The following is a 25,849-nucleotide window of genomic DNA, read 5'->3' as shown; positions in this document are numbered from 1 at the left end:
GCCCCTCTCATTCTCTCCCGTGGTATTCCACTCTGAATTATCCAGGATTCCAGGAGATGTGTGTGTGTGTGTGTGTATCCACCGTGAAATTTCTAGGGTTCTGAGTGATGTGTGTGAGTATCCACACAGAATTAGCCAGGATTCCGGTTGGCTTAAGGACAGACAGAGTCAGAGAGACTCCAGTCTCACAGCTGCACTGAGAACTTCTAAAACCTGACACACACACACACCAATGCCACACACACATATGTCAACACACGGATTCCACACACAGACAACACACACACACACACTCAGATGCAAACGTGCACACGCACGCCCTTTTGTTGACGCATGGGACAGGAGGTAATTTTGATGAGAGCACAAGTATTTATTTCAAACATAAAGCATTATAATTTGTCTCAATCCTGTACACATTTTCGGTTACAAACTCTTAACTCCATTTTAAACTGTTATTGCTATTAAATATGAACGGTAGGAAGACCATAAGATAACCAGAATTAATAAGAACATGAAGCGATTTCAAAAAAATAACTTTAGCTGCAAGTCAGCACTATGCCTTGGGTGATCACAATGGGACAACAGCCGGTTGTTGAGATTGACAGCCTGTTTTTTGAACTGCCTGTCTGGTCATCTCTTGTGGTGGATGACTGGGGTAGTTTGATTGTCAGATGGTTGGTGGTTGGTGGTGAGCTGAAGCACACAGCTTCGTCGGGGGGGGTTGCTTGTGTGTGGTTGTGGTAGCTTCCTCAGGTTACGTTCCTGGTGCTGTCAGTGGGATTCTGTAGGCGGTCGGCAGTTGTTGTTTCAGTTCAACGGTTGTTGGTCATCCGTTGGTTTGGTGTGTGGTCTTCAGTAGCATCTTCAGCGCTGGCTGTCTGGGTCCTGGCCCGCCCCCTCCCTGCAAGCCCCGCCCCCCCAGGGAAAGACAGGAACACAGGGCTTTTTCACACGGCAGGGTTGGACTGTGCAGACAGGATTAGCATCCTTCCTCACATGTGGTCGAGGGGAGGAGGTGAGGGGGGGGGGACCGCTGGGAGAACAAGGAGGGGGCAAGGTTATCTGTCTACTGGATCAGCAGCATACACACTGACGGCTGTCTCCCTCTTTCTCTCTCTCTCCTTCTACGCTGTCTCTTCCTAGCTGCATTCTCTCTTTGGTTCTCTCACTCTCTTCTCTCTCTCTCTTAGAGAACCTCTCTCTCCGTCTACCCACACCTCCCACTCATGCATATATCCAGATGGTTAGGGCAGGGCACAGCTCTGTGTGTTTGTTTTGTGGTTAAGTGTCCCGCTGAAAAAGTCACAGTACAGACTGCCCCTCAGCTGCATACACACACACACGCGCGCGCACACGCATATAGTATAATTAGATCCTGACTCACCCCCCCCCCCCCCTCACACACAGAGGCATGAAAATGCACTCTTTTCTGACCGCAAACAAGAGGCCTGGACAGTCAACACTGCCCCTTGTGGTGTGGCTCAGGAACTGCATGACCATAATAATACAGTATATTTTGTCTATATATATATATATCTATATATCTATATATATGTATATATATATATATATATATATATGTATATATTAGGGCTGTCAAGCGACTAAAATATGTAATCGCAATTAATAGCATTATTTAATATGATTAATCGCAATTTATTGCAAAATCTATTTAATCTGTTAAAATTTCACCCCAATAAAATGTTTGTGGAAATAACCTTACGAGTGTGTACTTAAAAACTTAACGCTGCTAACGCAACTGCTACTACTAGCTGTGTGTTCGCTTGCATGCAGTGATAGTTTAGGCTGGAAGTACTCCAGTGATAACTAAACTCAGCCTGACAATCAGTACACACAGCCTTAGTTTTGTCAACCGAGCCGTCTCGCAACTTTTTGAAATGGAACTTTCCATCTAAAAGCCCTCTCTCCATCATTCAGCTACCGTCGGCAGTCAAAGTCAAGTAATGACAGGTGATTCCCAGGGTCAAAAAGAAACCTGCGTTAACGGTACAATTTTTTTTTTGTCGCGTTAAAGTGAGATTGCGTTAACGCGTTATTAACACGTTATCTTTGACAGCCCTAATATATACACATATATACATGTAAATGAGGGTGCCTAGGGCCCCCCAGGCCACCATGTAGCAATGCTACTGGTGTGCATGTGTGTATTCCAGAGCACCTGAGTGTTAATCCTTGGTGACGTATCGTAGTTCACTCTTCACATTCTGCAGCTCTGATAGGTTGACAGTCGGGCCAGGAAGTTTCACTCCGCCCGGCAGCACTTTCTTCTCCTCTGGCGTTGAGGGCGTGGCCTCGACCGGCTCTGGGGGGGGCTGATCAATCACTCATTCAATTAATCAATCAATTAATCAACCAATCAATTGACTGGTTTAGCAATTATCCAGGCAAAAAAGGGAGCATGTGGGTGTGTGTGTGTGTGTCTCTGGTTATGTATGTATCTCTGCGTGCGTGTGTCTGTTTGTGTGTGTGTGCATGTGTGTGTCATTTATTCTGTCTTACCTCCACTGTGTCTACTGTATCCTCTCTCCTCTTGACAGGATGTCCCGCCCCCGGACGCAGAGCTCCCATTGGGATATTCAAATTAGCCTGACGGACAAGGGGAACAGTCAAACAGAAACTCAAGATGCTCCCTTTTCATTCCAGTGTGTGGCTGTTTGTGTTTGTTTGTGTGTGTGTGTGTGTCTGTGTGTGTGCGTGTGTGTCTGTGGCATTTGTCCAGGGTCTTTCCACAAAAGACTTATCAAGACCATTACTTCCCGGGTGTGCTCCTGTTCAATAAAGAGCCTTTTGTTTGTATGGAAATGAACACACACACATACACACACAAGCACACACATACACAGATGCTTGCACAGCACTTGCCCGCATGCATGCACCAAAGCAGGAAGTGCTGAAAGCCTGTCAGGTTTATTTAATGTGTATATTCTTTATGTACTGAACTGTCATGAACTGTAATATTGTATATTTCTACAGAGGGTGTTGTTTGTGTAATCAAAGAGAGCTGCAAGCAGTCTATACTGCAGTTTCACCTAATCAAGGTGATCGTCATAGAGCTATCCAGGAAATATGGCTAATTGTTGTTGAATAGATGTGAATTCCACTCTACTTTACTCTACCAATCACCCTGATCCTTACTATATGTATAGCCTTCCCTGTTAGGCAGTGACATCACAACCTGCTCGCTTTCAACAGCATATTTCCTCATATGCTTGTTTGTGAAGGTTTGGTGTTGGTTCTCAAGACTTTGGAGGCCAGCTGAAGAGGCTGCGTATTACTGGTTCCTGCTGTTTACTTCATGGTTAGATGAGTCAATGAGCACAAAGTGAGGAGAGAGAGAGAGACAGAGAACGCCCCCTACCCACCGTCTCACACACACGCATACACCAAGCAGCACACACACTGTCACACACACACACAATGACACACACCCACCATCACACACACACACACACACACACACACACACCGTCTTACACAAACACACTCATCCAGTGTGCATACAGAATCCCATCCTATCCCCTAGTCCACAGGAAATCCTATACTGCTAATGCACCATGTACATGGTCATTTCAGTTCATTCAAACACACTGCCTTTATCAATAAATACATACATGTTAACAAACTGAAGGTGTTCACGTATTCAATATGAGAATGAGAGAGAGAGAAGCATGTGTATATTAACCTTTCCAAAAAGTTACAAAACACGTGTGCTCGTTACAAAAACCCATGTGCGCACACAAACACATGCAGGTGCGCACACACAAACTCAAACACACCTGCAGGGCTTTGACGTTTGTCGACGGCTTGGACATGGTTTCCTGGAGAAGTCCACTGTCCTGCAGAGGGACAACACAGATCACAAGCATGTAGCACACGTGTCAAAGTCGAGGCCCGCGGGCCAAATGTGGCCCGCCACATCATTTTATGTGGGAGCTTAAATGATGTATTGAAATAAGTCTACGCTCCATTACAGCGTGCGTTGACCATAAACGACATCTCTCACAATGCATTTTCGATTATGTTGCGGCAAAATAATAATAAAAATAATAATGACACATTTTATTTGGAGGCGCCTTTCAAGTCACCCAAGGTCACCTTACAATAAAAGGACACAGGATAAAAGATAAAAGCATGAAAGATAGGAACAACATTAAAACAGAACATCAACATAAAAACAAGTGGAGTGCACAGGGTCCCAGTTATAGAGAGTATGCCAGTTTGAACAGGTGAGTTTTGAGTTGAGACTTGAATGATGTGATGGAGTCTGATTGTCTTATGTGTGGGGGGAGGGAGTTCCAGAGCCTGGGTGCTGAGCAGCTGAAGGCTCGGGCGCCCATGGTACTGAGGCCTGACGTGGGAATGGTTAGCAGTTCAGAAAAAGATGAGCGGAGGGTGTGGGGGTGAGTATATTCGTGAAGGAGACGAAAATGACGACATCCCGCCTCTAGAAAGCAGTGTATATACACATCAGTGTTTAACGCAAAGTTCGAAGTTCACCTGTGAGTGAAGGAGAGCATGGTTTGAATGACAGCACTCCGATGCAGCCGATTCTGCAAACGTACCCCAATGCGCATTTTCATCCAACATTTTGGTTGGACCCGTCAAATGTCACTCCAAGGTTTTTTGAAAAGTTGGCAGCCCTGTGATGTGGCCTTCGGTGAAAATGAGTTTGACACAGGGGCGGTTCTGCACGGGGGCCTACAGGGGCTAGTGCCTCTGTAAAAATGTCCCTGGCCCCCCCTGTGGCCCCGCTGAGCTGACTGAATCTTTTTTTCTTTTTTTTGTACGTTTTTCTTCTTCTAGTAGTCATCATGAAACAAGGAAGGGACATTGCAGCCTTTTTTGCCGCAGTAAATAAAAAAGTTTGAAAAACATATCAAGGTATTGAGAGAGCTGAGGAGGTGGAAGAGGGAGGGCCAGAGTCGTTTGAATGATTTTAATGTAAAACAAAATTAAAGTATTTAATGTTTAAATATCATTTGTTTCCGTTTTTTTATAGTGCCCCTCTGATTAAACACTGGCACCCCCTTGGCCCCCCCAGTAAAATTAGTCTAGAACCGCCACTAGTTTGACACCCCTGATGTAGCAGATGCTGTGTGTGTGTTTGTGTTGGGGGCATGTTGCTCTGTGGTTTTCAAGGCTTTGGATAGTATTTCAGTTGCTTAGCGACTTCTATAGAGAGCATCAGGTACAGGAACTATCACCTGAATCATTTATTACAGTGCCAGATGAAGAGGAAGAGAGATAGAAGACCGAGAGAATGGGAGAGACAGAGTGAAAGAGAGAGAGAGAGATATACAGACTGAAGTTGGAGTTGGAGAAAGGGAGAGAGAAAGCAGTAAAAAAGTGTCCTAGGCCGTAGCCATGGAGTCAACATTGGGGGGGGGGGGGGGACAAATTAAATGTTTTATGATCATTTCGGACAGCATGCCTGTCGTAGCATAGCACATTTATATTTTTATATCAATATATTGGGGGGGACATTTGGACCAGATTTGAATATTGGAGGGATGTCCCCCCCCAATATGTATTATGATTACTGCCTTGTCTTATACCACTAGATTGTTATAAGTTCTTGTCATGTAATTGAACAGTGATAGTCAGATGTCTTCCACCTATGCCTCCTGTTAATAACCCTTCGCAAAGACACAAAATAACCCCCAACAGCCCAGACCCTTTGCCGAGCCTTGTTTCAGATTCCTGGAGCCAGGGTTTGGCCTCTGGTTTCCGCAAGTGCAGTATGGAAAGCAGCTGACGTACATGAAAGCAAATAAAGTCATAAAGGCTGACTAGCCCAGCGAGCTGATGTCTGGGCTTTCCTTTTCTGTTCTACCTTTCAACTTCAACCCTTTTCTTTCTCTTTTCAGCCTCCGTTCTCTCCTCCCTCCTTCCCTAGAGAAAAGGTAGAAGCTCTGAAAGCAGTTAGAAGTGAATCATATTTAGATGTCTAGCTGGTGTATTGGCAGGTTGACTTCAGGTTGAGATTCAGACCAGAATAGTGGAGTGTGGATGTGTTAGTCTCTCTGGGTGCAACCTAGCTTCCTGGCCAGGCTTAGTTACCGTATCCAGGAGGTTGTTTGTGTGTCAATATACAGTCAGGGCTTTGCTGTTCTCGAGCACTGACCATAAACACAGACACCCCAATATTTATAAACACACACACACACAACACACACACACCACAAACCACAGGGGAGATATGCAGTACCGGTATTTGTTTGCCAAAAGAGAGATCCCTGAATGGCCAGGGCAGGACAGCTGTCCCTAACACCTCCTCTGATCCTTATCTCTCTTTCTCTCTTTCTCTCTCTCTTTCTTTCTCTCTCTCTCTCTCTCTCTCTCTCTCTCTCTCTCTCTCTCTCTCCCCCTCCCTCCCTCCCTCCCTCCCTCCCTCCCTCCCTCCCTCCCTCCCTCCCTCCCTCCCTCCCTCCCTCCCCCTCTCTCTCTCCTTCACCCTCTCTCCCTCCCTCTCTCTTTCTCCTTCTCTCTCTCTCTCTCTCTTTCTCCCTACCTCCCTCTCTCTCTTGATCTTCCTCTCTTTTCATTCCCTATTTCTCTTTTTCTCTTTCTCCCACCCTCTCTTTTTCCATCTAATTTTCCCCTCCCTATTTCTCTCCCTCCCTATTTCCCTCCCTCCCTCCATTTCTCTCTTTATTTCCCTCTCTCACAAAACCTATCAAACAGCACACTTCACACCACCTCAACTATTCAAATGAAGACAGTACATCCACATTATAAGAGGACGTAGATATCTAACAGTGAGGCCCTGTGTTTTTCATGTGTATGTGTGTGTGTGTTTTGATGTTTTTTTGTGTCATCATTAACTGATATACAGTGTGTTCTCCCTCTTATTTGGTGTGTGTTCTTAACCTTATTTGGATTCTTTGTCCAGTATGTAAGTAATGTGATGTGAATGTAACAGTTCCTAAAGTCTCTTAAGTTGGGGTCTGTTAAATAACATGTCACTTGAATCACCAAAACACACCCACAGACACACAGACAGACACACACACACACACACACAGACACACACGGTTCCTCCACAATGCATATTTCTTACCTGTTGATGGAATAGTATCCTTTGATGGTTGACTTTTGTCACACTAGTTTACCGCTCACCTCTAGCTCTCTCTCTCTCTCTCTCTCTCTCTCTCTCTCTCTCTCTGTCTCTCTCTCTCTCTCTCTCTCTCTCTGACTCTCTCTCCCGCTCTCTGACTGTCTCACTACTTCTCTCTCTCTCTGTCTCTCCCAGTCACCTCTCTCCTCCACTGCCTCTCTCTCCCGCTGTCTCTCTCTCCTCCTCTCTCCCTCCCCCATCCTCTCTCTACCTCCCCCATTCTCTCTCTCCCTCCCCCATTCTCTCCCTCCCCCTGTCTCTCTCTCCTCCTCTCTCCCTCCCTTGTCTCTAAGTGGTAGATAGATTCCTCTCATATCTGGGATTTGTTCTAACTATAAATAGCAGAGAGATACAGAGGGGACCTGCTTTCTGTCCACACCAGCCTCTCTCTCTCATCTCTCTCTCTCATACACACACACACCAACCTTCTCTCTTTATCTCTCTCACACACACACACATACACTACAATCCCCCTCCCCCATCCCATCACGCCACCCCATATACACACCCCCCCCCCCCACACACACACACACACAGGCAGGGGCCACACACCTCTCAACTCTCATTCGAACCCCTTATTCAGTCAACTTCTTAGTTATCCGGTTACAGTATACACACAGGATGTACAGTCTCTTAGAGAATAAAAGTCAGTTAAAGACTATGTCTCCGACATAAACAGAGCATGTTAAGACAGGATCCCCACTGGTTCAACCAGTAAAGAGTCTGTGACACAGTATAAACACAGCACCCTCTGCTCTAGAACTACAAGCACAGACGTTGGCAACCCCGACTCTCATCTACACGTCTCTCTTAAAACTGTGACTAAAATGGCACTGCCCTAGTTCTACTCTGACACACACAGGCAGACATATAGGCGAATGTACACACACACACACGCAGTAACACACAACCTGGGGACCTGTGATCTCAAGGGGTTAAAGGTGTGTGTCGGCGTGTGTGTGGTAGGTATCTTACCTCCTGGTTGTGTGTGGCCGCTCTGCCTTGCCTGGTCTCTCTCTGGTCGTCCTCGGCTACCTGACCTGATTCCGCTCCTCCCGATTGGCTCGGAGACAAGAAGCTCCACCCACGACGGAACTCGATCTGGGATCAGGGTATGGAGGAATGAGAGTTGATACGTCCTGTGTGGACTCCGTCCCACATAGACCTGCTGGCCGTGGTGCGATGCACTACTTCTGGCCAGAGCGCTGTGACGAAGCACAGCTGCTGTGTGGTTAAAAGTAGTGCCCTCTGGAGGACTGGACGTCATCGGGGGTTTGGTATCCCTTTCTAAACAGCTTCTCATTAAGAGACACTGGCATGGTGACACTTCTGACTGCCTGCACGTGTAGATTCACACACGTTCAGATACGGCACGGTTGGAAGTCCTTTCTCAGGTGTGTGTGTGTGTGTCCAAGTTCGACATGACTTTTCGAAGAGAAAAAGTGACACCGTGTGTCTGAACGAGGAGGTGAGGGTGGGACGGAGGATTTCACTCACCTTTTCAAACAGAACCAGGTTCCAACCGGAGGTGGGCTCTCTCTCTCTCTCCTCCTCACCTCTCCTTACCTTTGGGCTGGATCCGTTGGCTCTCTCGCCCCCAGCGGTGTCCCTCAGAGATACTGACACCTGCTTTGGGTCTGTGTGCAGGTCGACAACTGGGCTGCCTCTCTCATCTACTTGATACGCACAGCAAGGTATGCAAATACAGATCACATGCCAGCAGCATCCGCCCCCACACGCCGACCTGACAGGCTCTCTCTCCTCCTCTCAACCCCATACGACACATCGATGACAAGTGTCCTTTTCATGGCTGAAAACCTTGTATTGAATGGCAAATATCATGCTGCATTTCTTGATTGAGACGATGACTTTACTCGGAGGCTACTAGGTGTCTTCGTGTCATGGTGTTCTGGTGTGTGCAAGCTTGTGTGTGGGTGATGTGTTTGGGTGCTGCGTGCATGCAGGTGAGTGTCTCTGATCTTGGATAATTGCAGTCTATCAGCGATCAGATAGTCTTTGTGCCACTGTCTGTGTGTCTGTCGCCTGCAGCAGCTTTTGCCTGCTGACTCACTGTCAAACCACGGGAACCAGGAAGGTCACAGGCAGGTGTTTTACATAGGCCTACACAAGACCTGAACTTATTTTTATGAACTTCCTTATAGTCAGTCGTAATACGCAGATGTAGTTTCTGTCTCTATGTAGATGTGGTGTTTGGAAGGGACAACAGTGTATAAAAAAATGTACGACAGCAAAAATGTGATATTTCGCGTTTCTGAACGACAGTTACATGCTCGATCACTTTGCCTACTTGACTACTTTGGTCTAGCCCATCCCGGAAATTGCAGACTGTCGCGCTGTGCTGACGCCGCTCACTTTGTCAACAACGTCCCTCCAGTACAAGACGTTTGTTAAAGAACAATGATAGCTGTCGGTTTGACCTGTATCTTCATAAAGTGAACTTTCTTTCAGGGCAGTAATGGGGGACATTTTTATCCTGTGAACAACCCCAACAGCGATGATACCCGTCCCGTTGGTGGTGTGTGTTTTGGGGGGCTGGTGTGCTGTCTACCTTACTGACACACTGCTGAAGGTAAACCACTTCACACACGAGGACTCATTGTTAAGGCCAGTTCATAAGGAAACAGAAATGCAATTTTTGATAACGCCGGCTCAGGTAGAATGTAGTATAATATTATAGTGTGCCTGATGCTAGGATTTGCTACTAAGTCATTGAAGCTAGGAGGATATTGTACGACTCACGTCGAAAGGTAGTGTGCTAGAGCTAGCTATAATGTAGCTTCCTAGCAAGCTAGCATCATATGAACGAAGACAAGAATTAGATATACACAGGGTTAGGGTTGTATATCAGAGGAACAAAAGCAAGACGGGTGGTGAAAGGGCTGTGGTAAGTAAAGTCGATATGAAGATTTCGTGCGGTCTTAATCCTCCCACACAGTCCTCAGTGTCGCATCGTCATGGTTATGAAGCATGGTTGACAAGCAGAGGGCTGGCGTTGTCTCCTTTCCACCTGCGATGGCAAACGTCGCTCTTCAACCGCCTGTTTGCACGCTGTGCACGAATCAATCCCCATGTCCTGTACCTGTGGTAAGAATCTAACCCCAACATAACTCTTAACTAAACCTTTAACTTCTACGTAACCCCACCGTAATGTACATTTACCCCCCCCTCTCTCTCTACCCTCCCTCCCTACCTCTGTCTCTCTCTCCTCATCCCTTTGTGTTCTGAGTATGTCAGTTTACTCGTGGGCCAGTAAGGTGCTGTGTTGTCCCAGTCATTGGATCAAAGGTGTCTGATTGTTAAGCAGCAGTTCTGTTGTGTGGACTTTGTGTTGTGATGCTGTGTGGGCGTTGTGTAACGTTGTGTACAGGTTCAGCAGTGGTCTGGTGTTCGGGGTGGTGGCCATGGTGGGCTCGGTGGTGTTGCTAGGCAGAACTCTGCAGCAGACACTCGCTCAGATGACCTCGGACAACCCTCAGGGAGCCAATCAGCAAACACTACAGGTGGTGGTGAGTAAAAACCCGATGTCTGGTGTGTGCGGCGGTGGGGGGAGGCTGGGGGGTTGTTGGTGGTGGTGGTGGTATGTTCTCTCCTTGTGGTAGTGACTGTGTGTGGTAACTGTAGGTACCAGGAGTGAACCTGCCGGTCAGCCAGCTTGCTTACTTCTTCTCTGCTCTGCTGCTCAGTGGAATCATACATGAGCTCGGCCACGCCGTGGCTGCTCTGAGGTGAGACACAAACACACACACACACCACACCGACACCCTCGACACACACGCATGGACTCACCACACACACCCTTGCACACACACACACACACACACTCACAACCCTGACTCACAAAGACCTACACACACCCACAACCATGCACTTACTCACACACACACACACGCGCGCGCACACAGACACACTCTCACCATGCACATGCACACACACACTTTGAAAGGTGAACATATCAGAGTTGCAGTTTGCGGTGTGTGTACAGCGTATGTGTGTGTGTGTGTCTGCAGGGAGCAGGTGAGGGTGAACGGGTTCGGGATGTTTGTGTTTGTGGTGTACCCTGGAGCGTTCGTGGATCTCTTCACCACCCACCTCAACCTCATCTCTCCCGCCCAGCAGCTCCGCATCTTCTGTGCAGGTGAGGGCGCCTGTGCTGGACCTCAGGCTGGGCATGCGGTGCCAGGTTGACTTCAGGTCAATACCGTGTGGACCAGTCGTGTGTCTGAGTGGTGTGCTGCAGTGCTTTGTTATGTCCAGTAGAGAGCAGCAGAGCGCTACTGGGAAAGTAATGTATTAATGCAATCCCATTTCTATTTTTGTTTTGTTTCTCTCTCTCTCTCTCTCTCTCTCTCTCTCTCTCTCTCTCTCTCTCTCTCTCTAGGAGTATGGCATAACTTTGTTCTCTGCTTGGTGGCGTTGTTTTTCCTCTTCCTGTTGCCTCTGTTACTGTTTCCTGTCTACACCACTGGAATGGGAGCCCTGGTCACAGAGGTGGTTCAGGTTAGTGTGTGTTCATATTAAGTGTGTGTGTTTTCATTCTTGTTTAATGCTTGGGGTTAGGGTGTGTCTCCGTTATAGACCTTGGCGTGTACGTTCTGACCTATGGCTGTGCATTCTTTATTGTTTGATGTATTGTGTGTGTGTGTGTGTCAGGGCTCCTCAGCCGACGGCCCCAGAGGCCTGTGTGTGGGGGACCTGGTGACGGGGCTGGAGGACTGTCCTGTCAGAGGGGTGGAGGACTGGGCCTCCTGTCTGACACACCTCTCACACACCCCCCAGACCGGCTACTGTGTCCCCAGGGCCGGCCTGCAGCCCAGCTGGGCCCACGGACGAGGTACTCACTCACTCACTCACGCTCGTAGCTAAACACACACACACACGGTTCACATGTTCACGCGCACACACCCAGAAACCCTCCCAGGTCGGCACAAAGACGCGCCCCCACTCAGACAGGCGTGTGTGGCTCCTGTCTGCCCCCAGCCTTCAAGCGCCTGGACGGCTCCATGGAGTGCTGCAGCAACAACAGCCTGACAGACCTCTGCTTCTCCTTCAGCAACCAGCGAGACAAGGAGGTCAGAGAGGTGAGACGCGCCCACGCAGACACACGCACCTACCGTGGACACACGCATGCACTCGAGAGGGAAACCGATACACACACGCGCGCTCGTACAGAGACGCGCACATACATAGACACATACACGTCATGTCTACAGACACACAGGCGCACACAGAGACCTACACGCGACACACACAGGCAGACCCACACCCAAATACACACGGACGCCCGCATCAAGCCACACGCTCAGGTACACAGACACGGTCCCCTGAGTGTCGAGGTGCCAGGTCAGTCATGCTGTTGTGGCCCCGCCCAGTACTCGTGTCTGCCGGTGCGGAAGATGGTGACGGGCACCCGGGCGTGCCACAGCGACGCCGACTGCCTCGCTCACTCCTCGGAGGCCAGCGTGTGTGTCACCCCCGCTCTGGAGAACCAGACCCGCTTCATCCGCGTCACACACCCTCCCAATACACACATGCTGTTCGTGGGCTACCCTCCGCACCTCCAGTACGCAGGTAAGAGACTTCCTGGAGCCTGTGTGGGGTGTGTGTGTGTGTGTGTGTGTGTGTGTCTGGAGTACGTGGGTGTTTGGTTTGTGTGTGTGTGTATATGTGTATGCTGGTTTGTTGGACCTGTGTTTTCTCTCCTCCTCAGTGAGTCTGACCAACTTTGTTCCTCGGTTCACCTTCATGCACCTGGACCTGCCTGTGGTTCTGGAAACCTTCTGCAAGTATCCTTCTGTGTGTGTGTGTGTGTGTGTGTTGACCTGGGTGTGTGTGTTCATCTGCGTGTGTGAATCTGTCTGGGCAAAGTGTGTGTGTGTGTGTGTGTGGGTACTCTCCTTGACCCAGCCCCAGGTATGTGATCTCTGTTTAACTGTGTGTTTGTGTTACCGTGTGTGTGTGTGTGTGTGTTACAATGTGTGTGTGTGTGTGTTACCATGTGTATGTGTGTGGTCCTTGACCCAGCCTCAGGTATGTGATCTCTCTGTCCGGGGCATTAGCTGTGGTCAATTCCGTCCCCTGCTTTGCTCTGGACGGCCAATGGATGCTGTCCGCTCTCCTGGAGGCTACCCTGGTCACCGTAGTAACGGACCGCCAGCGGAGGGAGCTGATTGGCTTCTTCCTGCTGCTGGGGGGCAGCGCCCTGCTGGCAGCCAATGTGGCGCTGGGACTGTGGATGGTCACCGCCCGGTAGCCATGGCAACAAAAGCCATGGCAACAGATGTCACGGCTGTTTTGAGATGAGAGACTACGTCTCCCAGGGTACCTTGCTCCTTGTCCATGCCAAAGAGCATTGTGGGTTTTTCCTGTGTGGAACGCCAACCTCTGGACGAAGCTGTTTCCTCATTCGGGAGGAGACTCCAATAACCTCCTGATGTGTGTGGTGGTCCGGAAGATTGTGGGAAATGTATTTTGCAGCCCTGCAAAATCTTACTGGAACTGAAGACTGAGGGAAGAGCATGGTTCTTCCAGACAAACACACATCTTTTGCCAGTGCACACACACATGCACAACACCCACATTGACTAGCAACCCGTAGGACTCACATATTCCTCTTTAGCATCTTGTCAAGTCTGTTGAAGTCTCTGTCGTGTAAGGGGTATGTGTCGCGTCTTTCTTCCTTGTAATTCTCTGCTGCTGTTCACTACTCTCCGTCCATCATGTTGAATAAAATGGTTCAGTGTGTAGTCTCCTCCCTTTGTTTGTTAATAAGCTGATAAGAACAGTCACAGTTACTAGGTATGTGTCCTGGACATGAATGAAGAGATTCTTTCTGTACAGTCCAAGCATCCTCTCTTCCTATAACACAGAGGATTACACCCAAACCGTATTGACGTGAGAGATGGTGGCGCCACCTGATGGCTAGCGGCCGGCCGGCCGGCCCTGTCTGGTCCTGAGGAGCAGTGTGAGGCTGCTGATCTGACGTCACCTGGTGCTGTGATCCAGTCTGAGGTCCACAGAACAGGCTCGCACACACCAACAACAACACGCACACCGTGGGATTGTGACAACCCTGTGAAGAGCTGCTATTTTTAGAGTTTTCAGGGAGTACAATTGCGCTTCCTCCCTCGTGCGTGTGTGTGAGAGAGAGAGAGAGAGAGAGGTACACTATAATTTAGGAGGGTGTTTTCTGCAGACACATTGGAGCTGGGTCTACCTCAGTTCCATCACGGAGGTGTGTCATGTGACCACAGATTAGCAAAGACACTCGTCAGCAGCTCCTGTGTTTCTCATAATTATTGTGCGCGTGTGTGTATTTATTGTGTGTGTGTGTGTGAATGTATGCTCTTGTGTGTCTGTATGTGTGTGTGTATATGGGTTTGTGTGTATCACGTTTGAATATTTTTTATTTGACACTTTTTTATATGTTTTCTGACAACATCCACTGTTCCTCACTGTGTCCTAAGAATGCCATTGTTCAGATCAGACTGACCTTGTGTGTGGCACCAACCACTCTGAGAGAGGCCTAGAAGAGCGAGTGAATGCTATGGAATGTGTAGTGGGAGGGTATGCATTGACGCCTCGGTCGTTAACGAGGGAACTGAACTATTTGTGTGCGCGTGTGTGAAGATCCTGCCACACACTGTAATGAAGTGCGCGGGATGTAGCATGTACAGACGACGTGTGTTTGTCTTTGTGCGGTTGGCAGTGCATAGGAAGGCTGTGTGTGTATTTCCGTGCTTATCTCCTGGTAATGATAGCCTGCCGAAAACGTCCTGTAAACACACGGAGGAGGAGAGGAGGGATGGAGGGAGGGAAGAGGAGGAGGTGTAAGACGGCCCTCGTCTACAGATGATGTATTCTCTGAGAGAGTGGGTACTTCATCAGTACACCTCCTGAATCAGGGCCGTCTTTCTTATCGTGTATCTCAAAGGAATGGGAACCGGGCATGGCCGAGACAAAACTCTATTTTTTTTTACAGGGTTTCAGATTCATTTGAAAAGAATTGTGATGGACCCAACAGTGCAGCACGAGGAATCCTAGGTAGAATCCCTTTATTCCCTATGTCATCCCTTTGTTGTTTTTCAGAACAGACACATGCCTGAGCGTACAACCAAACTGAATACACCCCCCTCTGAGACATGGAGAATATACAAAAGGGTCAAACCAGTACAGACACGGGGGGAATTGAAATGTCCAAAGTTTAACCCCCCCCCCCCCATAACCCCCCCCCCCTGCTTTTCTTCGGGACCTGGTACATTCCCATCCACTCTTCCGGTGGGGATAAAACATAATGAACAGGAAGTAACATTTGGGAAAGGTCATAGAAGTGTGAGGGTCATCGATGTCCAAGCTGCTGTGCGGCATGTGGTGCGGCCGTCACAAGAAAACAGGAGGCGGATCTTCTGTTTTGTTTCTAAATGATTTACAGTGTGTGCAGCGAAGTGTTCATCTCTCACCAGACCAACAGACGTCTCACAAAACAAACAAAGTCCTCAAATAAACCATTGGCTAAATAAAACAGGTACAGCGCACAACAAGACATGTGTTCAAACCATCACTTTCGAAGACTGCAGGAGAAGGGTGAAGGGCATCTATTTTCTGAACAATAGAATCTGAATGTTATATGAGGACTTTAGGCTTCACAGGAAGCACAGTCTATATAAGGAAGACATGGCCGCCACCCAAACCGTAATGAGCACGTGCAGAATGGCCCCTGGCCACAGCTGGGAGATCACAACCTATCACAGAGTGTTGGTGCGACAGTCTTTACCTCCCCCTATCTCTCTTGCTTTGTTGCTTGCTGGCTTTGTTGCTCTCTTTTCTTTGCTTCTTCTCTCTCTCTCTCTCTCTCTCTCTCTCTCTCTCTCTCTCTCTCTCTCTCTCTCTCTCTCTCTCTCTCTCTCTCTCTCTCTGTCTCTCTCTCTCTCTCTGTCTCTCTCTCTCTCTCTCTGCATCACACTCCTCTGCTCTCTCCCCCCCTACACTCTCTTTGTGATTTACTTCCTGTTTTCTGTTGTGGTTGTGATTTCTATTGTGGAGGTCCACGTGTGTGTCTGTGCCTGTGTTCCACTAATTCGGTTCTGCTCTGTCAGATTTGATAAAGGCCAAGAACAGGACACACTGGGGTTCTGGACATGAGATTAGACACACACACACACACACACACACACACACTCACACACACGGTTGCAGTCACACAGGCTCACACAGCAAGATATCCCCATAATAAGGTCTGTTAACGATGTGTTTTGGTCCGACACTACACAGAGCTGTATCCAGACAGAAAACGCACACGCAAACAAGCACACACACAGATACACAACAGTGTCTGGTTGAAATCACAGTTTACAGCTTAATAGATGACACTCGCACAGACAGGACTGTTTGCGAATAAGTATAGAAGTCTGTCCTTGCTGAAAGGGGACCGAGGGAGGGATGAGGGAGGGAGAGAGCAGGGACAGGTTGAGAGAAGGAGAGAGGGAGGAGCAGCTTGAAAAGGGGGATCGTTAGAAAAGTTGGCGGGGCCACGGTTGGTTGAAGAGAGAGAGTAATGATCAAGAGACAGAGTTAACTACTGGCTCAAGTACAGAGAGAGTAAGAGAGAGAGAGAGAGTAAGAGAGAAAGAGAGAGAGAGGGAGAGGGAGGGAAAAGGAAAGACAAGCAGTTCTTTTGAGAGTGCTTCAGTGAGGAGTTGAGAAGACTCAGGCAGGATTAGGAGGGGTGTAGGCAGAGGTCGTGCGCACAGGTGTTCCACTTACATTACATCTGTGTGTGTGTGAGAGATATCACATTAGTGCCATCAGTAAAGTGTGTGTGTGTGTGTGTCGATCATCATGGAGCTTGAGCGTCTTGGGGGGGGGGGGGTCAAGCCTGAGGGGGCAAACAGCCGTCTTCTGAAACCAGCTCTGGCTGTGTGTGTGTGTCTCTGCGCCGCGCTGCTCCTCGCTGTCATCCTGGGTGAGTACACACACACACGCATGTGCACTTCCAAACATTCACAGATTAACCTTTGGACTCTCATGTCTGTACAGAGTTATGAACGATGGACATGGTATTTAGAGTGTCAGGTCATAACCCGTATGAAATACGCGATTCATATAGAGCATCAGGTTCACAGGAATGATCACACTGTGTTTTAACACAGATTTTCTATCCCGTACCATGTGTGTGTGTGTGTTCTATTTTGGTCTCAGATAGTGTTACAGACATTAGTTCATACTCATAAACAGGGTCCCCTAATCTACATTAGGTTTGGGAGTTTTTCCTTGTCTTCCTTGAGGCATTAGGTTGGTTTAGGTGCAGTTCCATGAGTGTATGTGAAGCCCATTGCTTAAAATCACCTAAAAAGAGCTATACAAATACATTTTGATTTGATTTGGAGTCAGTTTGAGGAGAGTGTGCATTCTGAATCTGTGTAGTGTGGATGTGTGTGTTTCCAGGCCTGTATGTGTGAGTTGGGGGTGGCATGTCTGTTCCTCTATTCCACGAAGAACAGGCTGGGACTGTATTGTTTTGGAGGGAAGCGAACATTTTTGTGGTATTATTGAAGTGTAATTACGTTTTTCTGTATATTTGCTGACAGACAGACAGACACACGCACACACACACACATACACACACACACACACAAGCACACACACACAAGCACACACATGCTTCCAGTATTCTCTCTAACCATGAGGAACCAACTGAAGAATTTCAAGTGGTTTCTCTGATTGCCTTTGTATTTTTACCAAGCTGTGTGTGTTTGTGTTTTTACGAGACTGTAAGTGATCTAAAGTGTGTGTGTGTGTAAGAGAGAGCTTATATTTGTAGCCTGTTCGGTATGTGTGGTAGGTCAGCATTCTCAATGACACTGGAACGTCAGACAGCTGAAGGGTGTGTGTGTGTGCATGTTGGTGTGTGTGTGTGTATGAGTGAGAAAGAGAGAGAGACATTAAGCTTGGGTCACGGACTATGAGGGGTTGTTCTCGGTCAGACGTCACAGCAGCACAGGAACAGTGGTGTTTCTAGGAGGGGGAATAAACACACACACACACATGCAGACACACACACACACACACATGCAGACACACACACAGGCACACACACATGCAGACACACACAGACACACACACAGGCACACAGACACGCCTGTTGAAGCTTCCACTCCTCATTCACCGTGACCTCCAAGACCTCTGCAAGCAGAATCAACACTTTATTCTGAATTTGAGATGGTAGAACTGGTTCTTTGGAGACCGAGGATGATGTGACAAAAAGTAGTATAATTCTGGCTGACTGGATCCCTGGAGATTAGGTTTCTGCTCTGTCGAACTCCGCCACTAAAACTAGAGGCTAGCTGTGTGTCAGCAAAGTCTCTGTATCTTTCCAGCTAAAATTAGGATGCAAAGGTACCATATTTAATGTTGTGACCTACCTTTCACCTTCACCCTATCCTTTACCCTTACTCTAACAACCCAATCCTCACCCTAACATTCACCCCATCACTGTGACACCCTAACACGCTAATACCCTTAGTCTGACACCTAACACCATAACACAATGACACAGACATGATGAGTTTCATGTGTTGCTTTATCTGTCAGTGAACCTTCATGGTGCCTCCTCCTCTTCCTTAGTCTCCCAGAGAAGCGTTGCAGACGAGGAGCTGTGTCTGACCCCACAATGCATCGAAGCAGGTGACACACACACACACTGACACACACACACACACACACTGACACATGCACTGGGCCGAGAATCACACGCTATTTCACTGTCCCACAATATATGTAAATAATCTAGGAATGCTGATATATGCTCAGTCCCTTTCATATATGTCTGTTTGTCTGTCTACCCACATACCTGTATGTTTGTCTGTCTGTCTGTCTGTCTGTCTCTCTTTCTCACTGTCTACCCATCCACCCATCCACCCACCCACCACCGACCTATCTACCTGCCTGCCTGCCTGCCTGCCTGCCTACCCACTTGTCTTTCTGTCTTTCTGTCTATCTGTCTTTCTGTCTTTCTGTCTGTCTGTCTACTTGCCTCTTTGTCTGCCTACCTGCCTACCCCCCCTCCCCAGCGGGCTCCATCCTCAGTAAGATGGACCGGTCCGTGTCCCCCTGTGAGGACTTCTATGGTTTCTCCTGTGGGGGCTGGCTCAAGGACAACCCCATCCCCGAAGACTCCTCCTCCCATGGCATCTACCCTTGGCTCCGTCAGCACGTCGACATCAGGCTCAAAGGTGTGTGTGGGTGTTTTGTAAAGATGTCCCCCTCCACCCACCCACCCACACACAGTCTGAGTGGAGCTGTGTTTGTTCCAGAGTTACTGGAGGCACCGTCAAAGGCCAGTGAGCTGGAGGCAGTGGGCAAGGCCAAGGTTCTCTACCGGTCCTGTATGAACGAGGGTGAGTCACACACACACAAACACACACACACACACACACTCTACTTTCTCTTTCTTCCTCTCTTTTTCCCATCTCTCTCTCTTCCTACCTCCATCTCTATCTCTACCCCCACCAACACACACACACACACACACACCAGTCCTGTGCAGTGAGGTCTGGTCTGGTCCAAGGTCTGGTTAGAGATTTTTCTGTTTTCTTTCTAAACCTTTCTGACGTTTGTTATCTCTGATCTGAGACAAGCAGGGCCAGGGGTGTATAACTGTCAGGACCATTCTGCCTAATGTATTACATTTAGGTCGACCCTGTGTGTGTGTGTCTGTCTGTCTGTCTGTGTGTGGGTGCATGCGTGTGTGTGTGTATGGGTTTTATGTGTGTGCATGCAGCCGAGTTAGAGCAGGTTGATGCCACTCCTCTGCTGAAGGAACTTCAAATCCCAGAGTTCCGCTGGCCAGTTGTGGGGGACGGGCTAGGGGGGGAGTGGCAGTGGTTACCAGAGCAATGGGACCTCCTGAAGACGTTGGCCGAGATCAGAAACCAGCACAGCAAGAGTATTTTAATTCGCCTGTACGTCGCCCCCGACGACAAAAACTCCTCCTACTACATCATCAAGGTGAGTGTGTGTGTCTGCGTTTCTGTCCGTGTGTGTGTGTGACTCCCTCTCACCCCTCACCTTTCCATCTCTCTCTTGTGCAGTTGGACCAGGCCTCTCTGTCTCTCTCCTCCAGAGAGGACTACATCACCAACTCCTCCTCGGCACAGGAAGTAGGTCTCTCTCTCTCTCTCTTTGATTAAGAGTTGCAAATTTAGACTATGAATATATACAAAGCTGTTTGTGTGCATCAAAGCTGTGTGTGTGTGTGTGTGTGTGTGTGCGTGTGCAGTACCGTGCTGCCTTGCTGAGCCTGATGGTAGATGTAGCTGTGATGCTGGGAGCCAGACAGCAGACAGCAAAGGCCCAGATGAGAGATGCTCTTGCCTTTGAGGTCAAACTCGCTCAGGTGTGTGTGTGTTTCAGTTACTAGAATGTGTGTGTGAGTTTCAAAAAGATTAATGTACTGCAAAACCTCCCCGTCTCCGATAACTCTAACTTTGTTGGAGACGTGGAAGGTTTTTTGGTTCCAATGTTTTGTTCTGTGCAGATTCTGATTCCCTATGAAAACCGCACCAGTGAGAACATGTACAACAGATACTCACTCTCCCGCCTGCAACGCAGCGTCCCTCAGGTAACACACACTCACACACTCACTGACACACACACGATTCATGCCATACAAACAACTCCTCTCCTTCTCACCCGCTCTCACTCTCTTTTTCTCTCCCTCACTCCCCCACCCTCTCCCTTTCTCTCTCACTATCCACACTTTTCTTCCCTCACACCCTCCTCCCTCCCCCCCCTCTCTCTCCCCCCTCTCTCTCTCTCTCTCTTTCTCTCTCTTTCTCTCTCTCTCTCTCTCTCCATCTCTCTTTCTCTCTCTCTCTCTCTCTCTCTCTCTCTCTCTTCTCTCTCTCTCTCTCTCTCCATCTCTCTTTCTCTCTCTCTCCATCTCTCTTCCTCTCTCTCTCTCTCCATCTCTCTTCCTCTCTCTCTCTCTCCCTCCCTCTCTAGTTTTCCTGGCTGTCCTTCATCACGGCCGTGACAAAGTCCAAGGCAGATCTGTCAGTGTCGTCATCTGAGCCTGTCATTGTCCGCGCCCCTCTCTACCTGAAGGAGCTGTTCAAACTGATCAATACCAGCGAGCCCAGGTACACACACACACACACACGTAGAAACACACGTAGACACACACACACATAGATACACACACACAGAAAGACACGCACACACTTGCAACTCTCACACTTACAATGGGGGATTGTATCTAATTATAAAAGCGTTATTAATTCATGACCCCATCTCCTCACCTCTCTCTCTCTCTCTTTCCAGGACTGTAGCTAATTACGTCATTTGGAGAACAGTTTTTTCTAGGATCACCACTCTCAGCCGACGCTTTCTCTATCGCTACCTGGACTTTGCAAGGGTTTGTACACTCACAGACACACACAGACACACACACACTCACAACCAAACAAACACACACACGTACCCTCCCACACACACACACACCCAAACCACAAGCACACAGACACTGTACACACACATACAGAAACACAACCTCCTCTCTCTCCCTCCTCCAGGTCACCACAGGAACAACCTCTCTGACGCCGCGCTGGGACAAGTGTGTGAATTACGTAGAGAACACTCTTGTTTACTCCACGGGCCGCCTCTTTGTCAACACACACTTCCAGGAGGACAAGAAACACATGGTGTGTGACTGCAGACCGAAAAAGAAAAACAAGACGAGAAAAGAATGCAGTCTTTTTACTGGTGGTTAGTGTCTTCAGAATAAACTAACTGAAATGGGTTTGTGAGTGTGTGTGTCTGCGTGTGTGTGTGGTGTGTGCGTGTGTGCGGTCTGCGTGTGTGTGTGGTGTGTGCGGTCTGTGTGTGTGTGTGTGTGTGTGGGTCAGATGGAGGAGCTGATTGATGGGATTCGCTGGGCCTTCATTGACATGCTGGAGAAAGAGAATGACTGGATGGACGCAAAGACAAAGAAGAGAGCTACTGAGAAGGTACCTGATTTGTCCATCCCTCCATCCATCCATCCCTCCATCCATCCCTCCATCCATCCATCCATCCATCTATCCCTCCATCCATCTATCCCTCCATCCATCCATCTATCCCTCCATCCATCCATCTATCCCTCCATCCATCCATCCCTCCATCCATCCATCCCTCCATCATCCATCCCTCCATCCATCCATCCATCCATCTATCTATCCCTCCATCCATCCATCCCTCCATCCATCCATCCATCCATCCCTCCATCATCCATCCCTCCATCCATCCATCCATCCATCCATCTATCCCTCCATCCATCCATCCATCCCTCCATCCATCCATCTATCCCTCCATCCATCCATCCATCCATCTATCTATCCAGGCTTCTTTCCCTCCATTCATTTGTCCATTCATCCATCCACACATCTATCTTCTAAAATCCTTTACTTCAAAATGATCCCCTTGTGTCTTTATCTCTGTGTCTCTCTTTTTGTCTCTGTCCTCTCACCTCTCTCTCTCTCTCTCTCTTTCTCTCTCTGTCTCCAGGCTCATTCAGTGCTGGCCAAAGTGGGCTATCCTGAGTTTATTTTGAATGACACCTACCTGAATGAGGACATTAAAGATGTAGGTCTGGAATGTCTTTTTATCTTAATGGGTCATGCCAATAAAGACTGCTTTTCACATGTTGATGAACATGTGTGTGTGTGTATGTGTGTGCGTGCTCGTGTGTGTTTGGCATCCAGCTCCACTTTCACGAAAACGACTACTTTGGAAACGTCATGCAGACGCTCAAGTTCATCGCCCAATCAGATCTGGGCTGGCTTCGGAAGCCCGTTCCTCGTACTGAGTGAGTTACCACGGCAACCCACCCAGACCTCAGCCCTTGGCTTCTTTTTGTGTTGATTTCCTGTTTTATGCCCTGTGTGCGTTTAAGGTGGTTCACCAATCCCACGACAGTCAACGCCTTCTACAGCTCCTCAACCAATCAGATCAGTAAGACTTGTGACTAACAGCCAATGAGACGGCCAGATGGCTGACTAAGACAAAGAGCTACAGTTCAGATTTCAGGATCCGTGACCTCTGACCCCTTCAGGGTTTTGTGTTTTGTCTGTTCTTCCCAGGGTTCCCTGCTGGTGAACTGCAGAAACCTTTCTTCTGGGGGCAAGAATATCCTCGGTGAGAGGAACATACACTACCAACACACACACACTGCATCAAGCAGTGTGTGTGTTGGATTTTCAACCGATGTAGTGTATTTGAACACAACTGAATACAAGTTGGGATTAAGATACCCGTAAAGTGTGTTTGATTGTGTGTGTGTGTGTGTGTGTCCAGGTCTCTGAGCTATGGGGCCATTGGGGTCATAGTAGGTCATGAGCTGACACATGGCTTTGACAACAATGGTGAGTTATTACAGTTGCCGCTCCAAAGGAAATCAGTCACACTCTGGTTATGGGATTGATCTTTCACTGTCCCATGCTGTGTCTGTGAGTATGAGTGCGTATTTGTGCGTTCATACGTGTGTTGGTCTATTCATATGTGTCTGTGTGTGTGTATGTGCAGGCCGTAAGTATGATAAAGATGGTAACCTGGACCAGTGGTGGACCAACTCCTCCATAGCAGCATTCAATGAGAAGACCCAGTGTATGATCGACCAATATAACGGCTACCACTGGGAGGAGGCGGGGCTAAACGTAAGGACACACCCACTGGGTGTAGCCACATGTGTGTGTACAGTTGGATAGCACTGCAAGTCCACACAGTTTGTGTGTGTCTGTGTGCATGGTTGGAAACCCGGCTTGTTCACAGTCACAATGAGGCTCCATTGTGATGTGCCTGCAGGTGCGGGGGAAGAGGACTCTGGCAGAGAACATTGCTGACAATGGAGGGATGAGAGAGGCTTTCAGGGTATCTCTCCATCTCTCTCGTCATCCCTCTCTCTTCACCTCTTTCTCTCGCCATCTCTCTCCCCACTTCTCTCTCTCTCCATCTCTCTCATCATCTCTCTCTCTGTCCATCTCTCTCATCATCTCTCTCTCTCTCTCTCCATCTCTCTCATCATCTCTCTCTACCCCTCTCTCTCTGTCTTTCCCCATCTCTCTCTTTGTCTATCTCACTCTTTATCTCTTTCTTTGTCTCTCTCTCTCTGTATCTCTGTCTCCATCTCTTCATCTCTGTCTCCGTCTCTCTCTCTCTCCACCTCTCTCCCGTCATCTCTCTCTCCATCTCTCGGGAGAGCTCAGCACGGTCACCCTGTCTCTAAAAGGATGCTAAAATGACGTGTGTGTGTGTGTGTGTACAGGCCTACAGGAAGTGGGTAAAAGAGAGCAGGGGAGGCATGGAGGAGCCTTTGTTGCCAGGAGTCGGTCTGAACAACAACCAACTGTTTTTCTTGAGCTACTCACATGTAGGCTACAACAACAAGTATTTATATTAACGATTCAAATGAGTTTGCTGTTTTAAATAGCATCTGTTTGTGTGTGTTTATGTGTGTGTAGGTGCGCTGTAACTCATACAGACCTGAAGCTGCTAGGGACCAGATACAGAGTGGAGCCCATAGCCCTCCCAAATACAGGTGACACACACACATTCACACACATACATGCACACGCCAACACAAACACACCTGACATGGTTTCTCACCATGACCTTCTCTGTCGCAGGGTCGTCGGGGCGATGAGTAACTACGAGGAGTTCCGCCGAGCGTTCAACTGCCCTGATTCGTCAGCCATGAGTCGAGGGGCGAAGTCTTGTCGGGTGTGGTAGCTCAGCGGTCGCCCCCTGACTGACCAGGGGGAACACAACCAGACCATGAACCACAGTAGGACCAGCTATCAGAACTCTAGTATTCTAGCTGTGGTCAACCTCACACAACTGACCCTCCAGCTATACAATCACTGACTCCTCTTTCGTACAGCTGTCTATGTTTTAATTTAGACTATTGAATGAGTCTGTCTAGTGTGTGTGTGTGTGTGTGTGTGTGTTTGTGTGTGTGTGTGTGTATGTGTGGTTGTGTGTGTTCGCTTGCTTGTTAACAAGATTTCCTGCTTCCTGCTACTCTTAAGTGACTGTCAGTTGGCTCCAGTTCTGCGTTGATTCTGTGTTTTCTTGGTCTTATTCCTTAATTACCTTTTGTATTGGTTATAATTTGATGAATTGGTTATAATTTGATGATGATTTTGATTTGTTGCTGTTATAATGGTTATCTACTGTATGATGATGCTTGTTTACAGTGTGGCTGTGTGTCTGTGTGAGTGTGCGAGTGTCAGAGAGAGAAAGAGAGAGAGGGGGGAAAGGGAAGAGAAAACTGTTGTGTGTTGGTAATAAAATATATCTGATTCAGAAAGGCTGTCACAGTTACTGTTAACTTGCATGAATATCATGGATATTATGATCTATTATCCTGAGAGAGAGAGAGAGAGAGAGAGAGAGAGAGAGAGAGAGAGAGAGAGAGAGAGAGAGAGAGAGAGAGAGAAAATGAGACAGAGAGGGAGGGAGAGAGGAGAGAAAGAGATAAAGAAAGAGAGCGAAAATGAGACAGAGAGGGAGGTAGAGAGAGAAGGAAAGAGAGAGAGCTGGAGAGAGAAAGAAAATGAGGGAGGGAGGGAGGGAGAGAGAGAGAAAGAGAGCAAGAGACAGAGAGAAAATGAGACAGAGGGAGGGAGAGAGAAAGAGAGAGCAAGAGAGAGAGAACTATTC

At 48.2% G+C, this 25,849-nt stretch overlaps 3 protein-coding genes across 9 annotated transcripts; 2 read left to right on the top strand and 1 right to left on the bottom strand.

The window, feature by feature from the left end:
- Positions 1-346: 346 nt before the first annotated feature.
- smpx (small muscle protein X-linked) lies at positions 347-8,763 on the bottom strand. Of its 3 annotated transcripts, XM_084703188.1 has the most exons (6): positions 8,636-8,763; positions 8,114-8,239; positions 3,798-3,857; positions 2,521-2,607; positions 2,180-2,333; positions 347-901 (listed from the first exon to the last, which is right to left on the bottom strand). In XM_084703188.1, the coding sequence occupies exons 3-5, from the start codon at positions 3,831-3,833 to the stop codon at positions 2,187-2,189; spliced, it is 270 nt and encodes an 89-aa protein (XP_084559314.1). In that variant the 5' UTR covers positions 3,834-3,857; positions 8,114-8,239; positions 8,636-8,763; the 3' UTR covers positions 347-901; positions 2,180-2,186. The 3 variants fall into 3 exon arrangements, with proteins under 3 accessions (XP_084559314.1, XP_084559311.1, XP_084559313.1); XM_084703185.1 differs by lacking the exons at positions 8,114-8,239; positions 8,636-8,763 and adding an exon at positions 7,082-7,210; XM_084703187.1 differs by lacking the exon at positions 8,636-8,763 and having other exon boundaries at positions 896-1,033; positions 8,114-8,349.
- A 710-nt stretch (positions 8,764-9,473) lies between these two features.
- Positions 9,474-13,902, top strand: mbtps2 (membrane-bound transcription factor peptidase, site 2). Of its 2 annotated transcripts, XM_084703883.1 has the most exons (11): positions 9,474-9,728; positions 10,095-10,243; positions 10,527-10,665; positions 10,781-10,884; positions 11,167-11,294; positions 11,538-11,656; positions 11,810-11,990; positions 12,137-12,237; positions 12,529-12,727; positions 12,867-12,942; positions 13,187-13,902. In XM_084703883.1, exons 1-11 carry the CDS (start codon positions 9,654-9,656, stop codon positions 13,407-13,409), a joined length of 1,494 nt encoding a protein of 497 aa, XP_084560009.1. In that variant the 5' UTR covers positions 9,474-9,653; the 3' UTR covers positions 13,410-13,902. The 2 variants fall into 2 exon arrangements, with proteins under 2 accessions (XP_084560009.1, XP_084560010.1); XM_084703884.1 differs by lacking the exon at positions 10,095-10,243.
- Positions 13,903-16,833: 2,931 nt separating this feature from the next.
- On the top strand, positions 16,834-25,496 carry phex (phosphate regulating endopeptidase homolog, X-linked). Of its 4 annotated transcripts, none has more exons than XM_084703485.1 (22): positions 16,834-17,117; positions 18,779-18,838; positions 19,225-19,386; positions 19,468-19,551; positions 19,935-20,161; positions 20,245-20,313; positions 20,433-20,549; positions 20,691-20,774; positions 21,158-21,294; positions 21,476-21,569; positions 21,727-21,855; positions 22,060-22,161; positions 22,697-22,774; positions 22,894-22,997; positions 23,085-23,143; positions 23,272-23,326; positions 23,486-23,553; positions 23,714-23,844; positions 23,993-24,058; positions 24,453-24,557; positions 24,649-24,725; positions 24,814-25,496. In XM_084703485.1, exons 1-22 carry the CDS (start codon positions 16,994-16,996, stop codon positions 24,914-24,916), a joined length of 2,235 nt encoding a protein of 744 aa, XP_084559611.1. In that variant the 5' UTR covers positions 16,834-16,993; the 3' UTR covers positions 24,917-25,496. The 4 variants fall into 4 exon arrangements, with proteins under 4 accessions (XP_084559611.1, XP_084559609.1, XP_084559612.1 ...); XM_084703486.1 differs by lacking the exon at positions 16,834-17,117 and adding an exon at positions 17,685-18,550; XM_084703483.1 differs by having other exon boundaries at positions 17,036-17,117; positions 18,779-19,386.
- The last annotated feature ends 353 nt before the right edge of the window (positions 25,497-25,849 follow it).

This window comes from Hypomesus nipponensis, chromosome 8, assembly GCF_054491055.1.
Source record: "Hypomesus nipponensis isolate SF chromosome 8, ASM5449105v1, whole genome shotgun sequence".
Lineage (NCBI taxonomy): Eukaryota > Metazoa > Chordata > Actinopteri > Osmeriformes > Osmeridae > Hypomesus > Hypomesus nipponensis.
The sequence above is the reverse complement of the archived record's forward strand: the minus strand, read 5'-3'. Positions and strand labels throughout refer to the sequence as shown.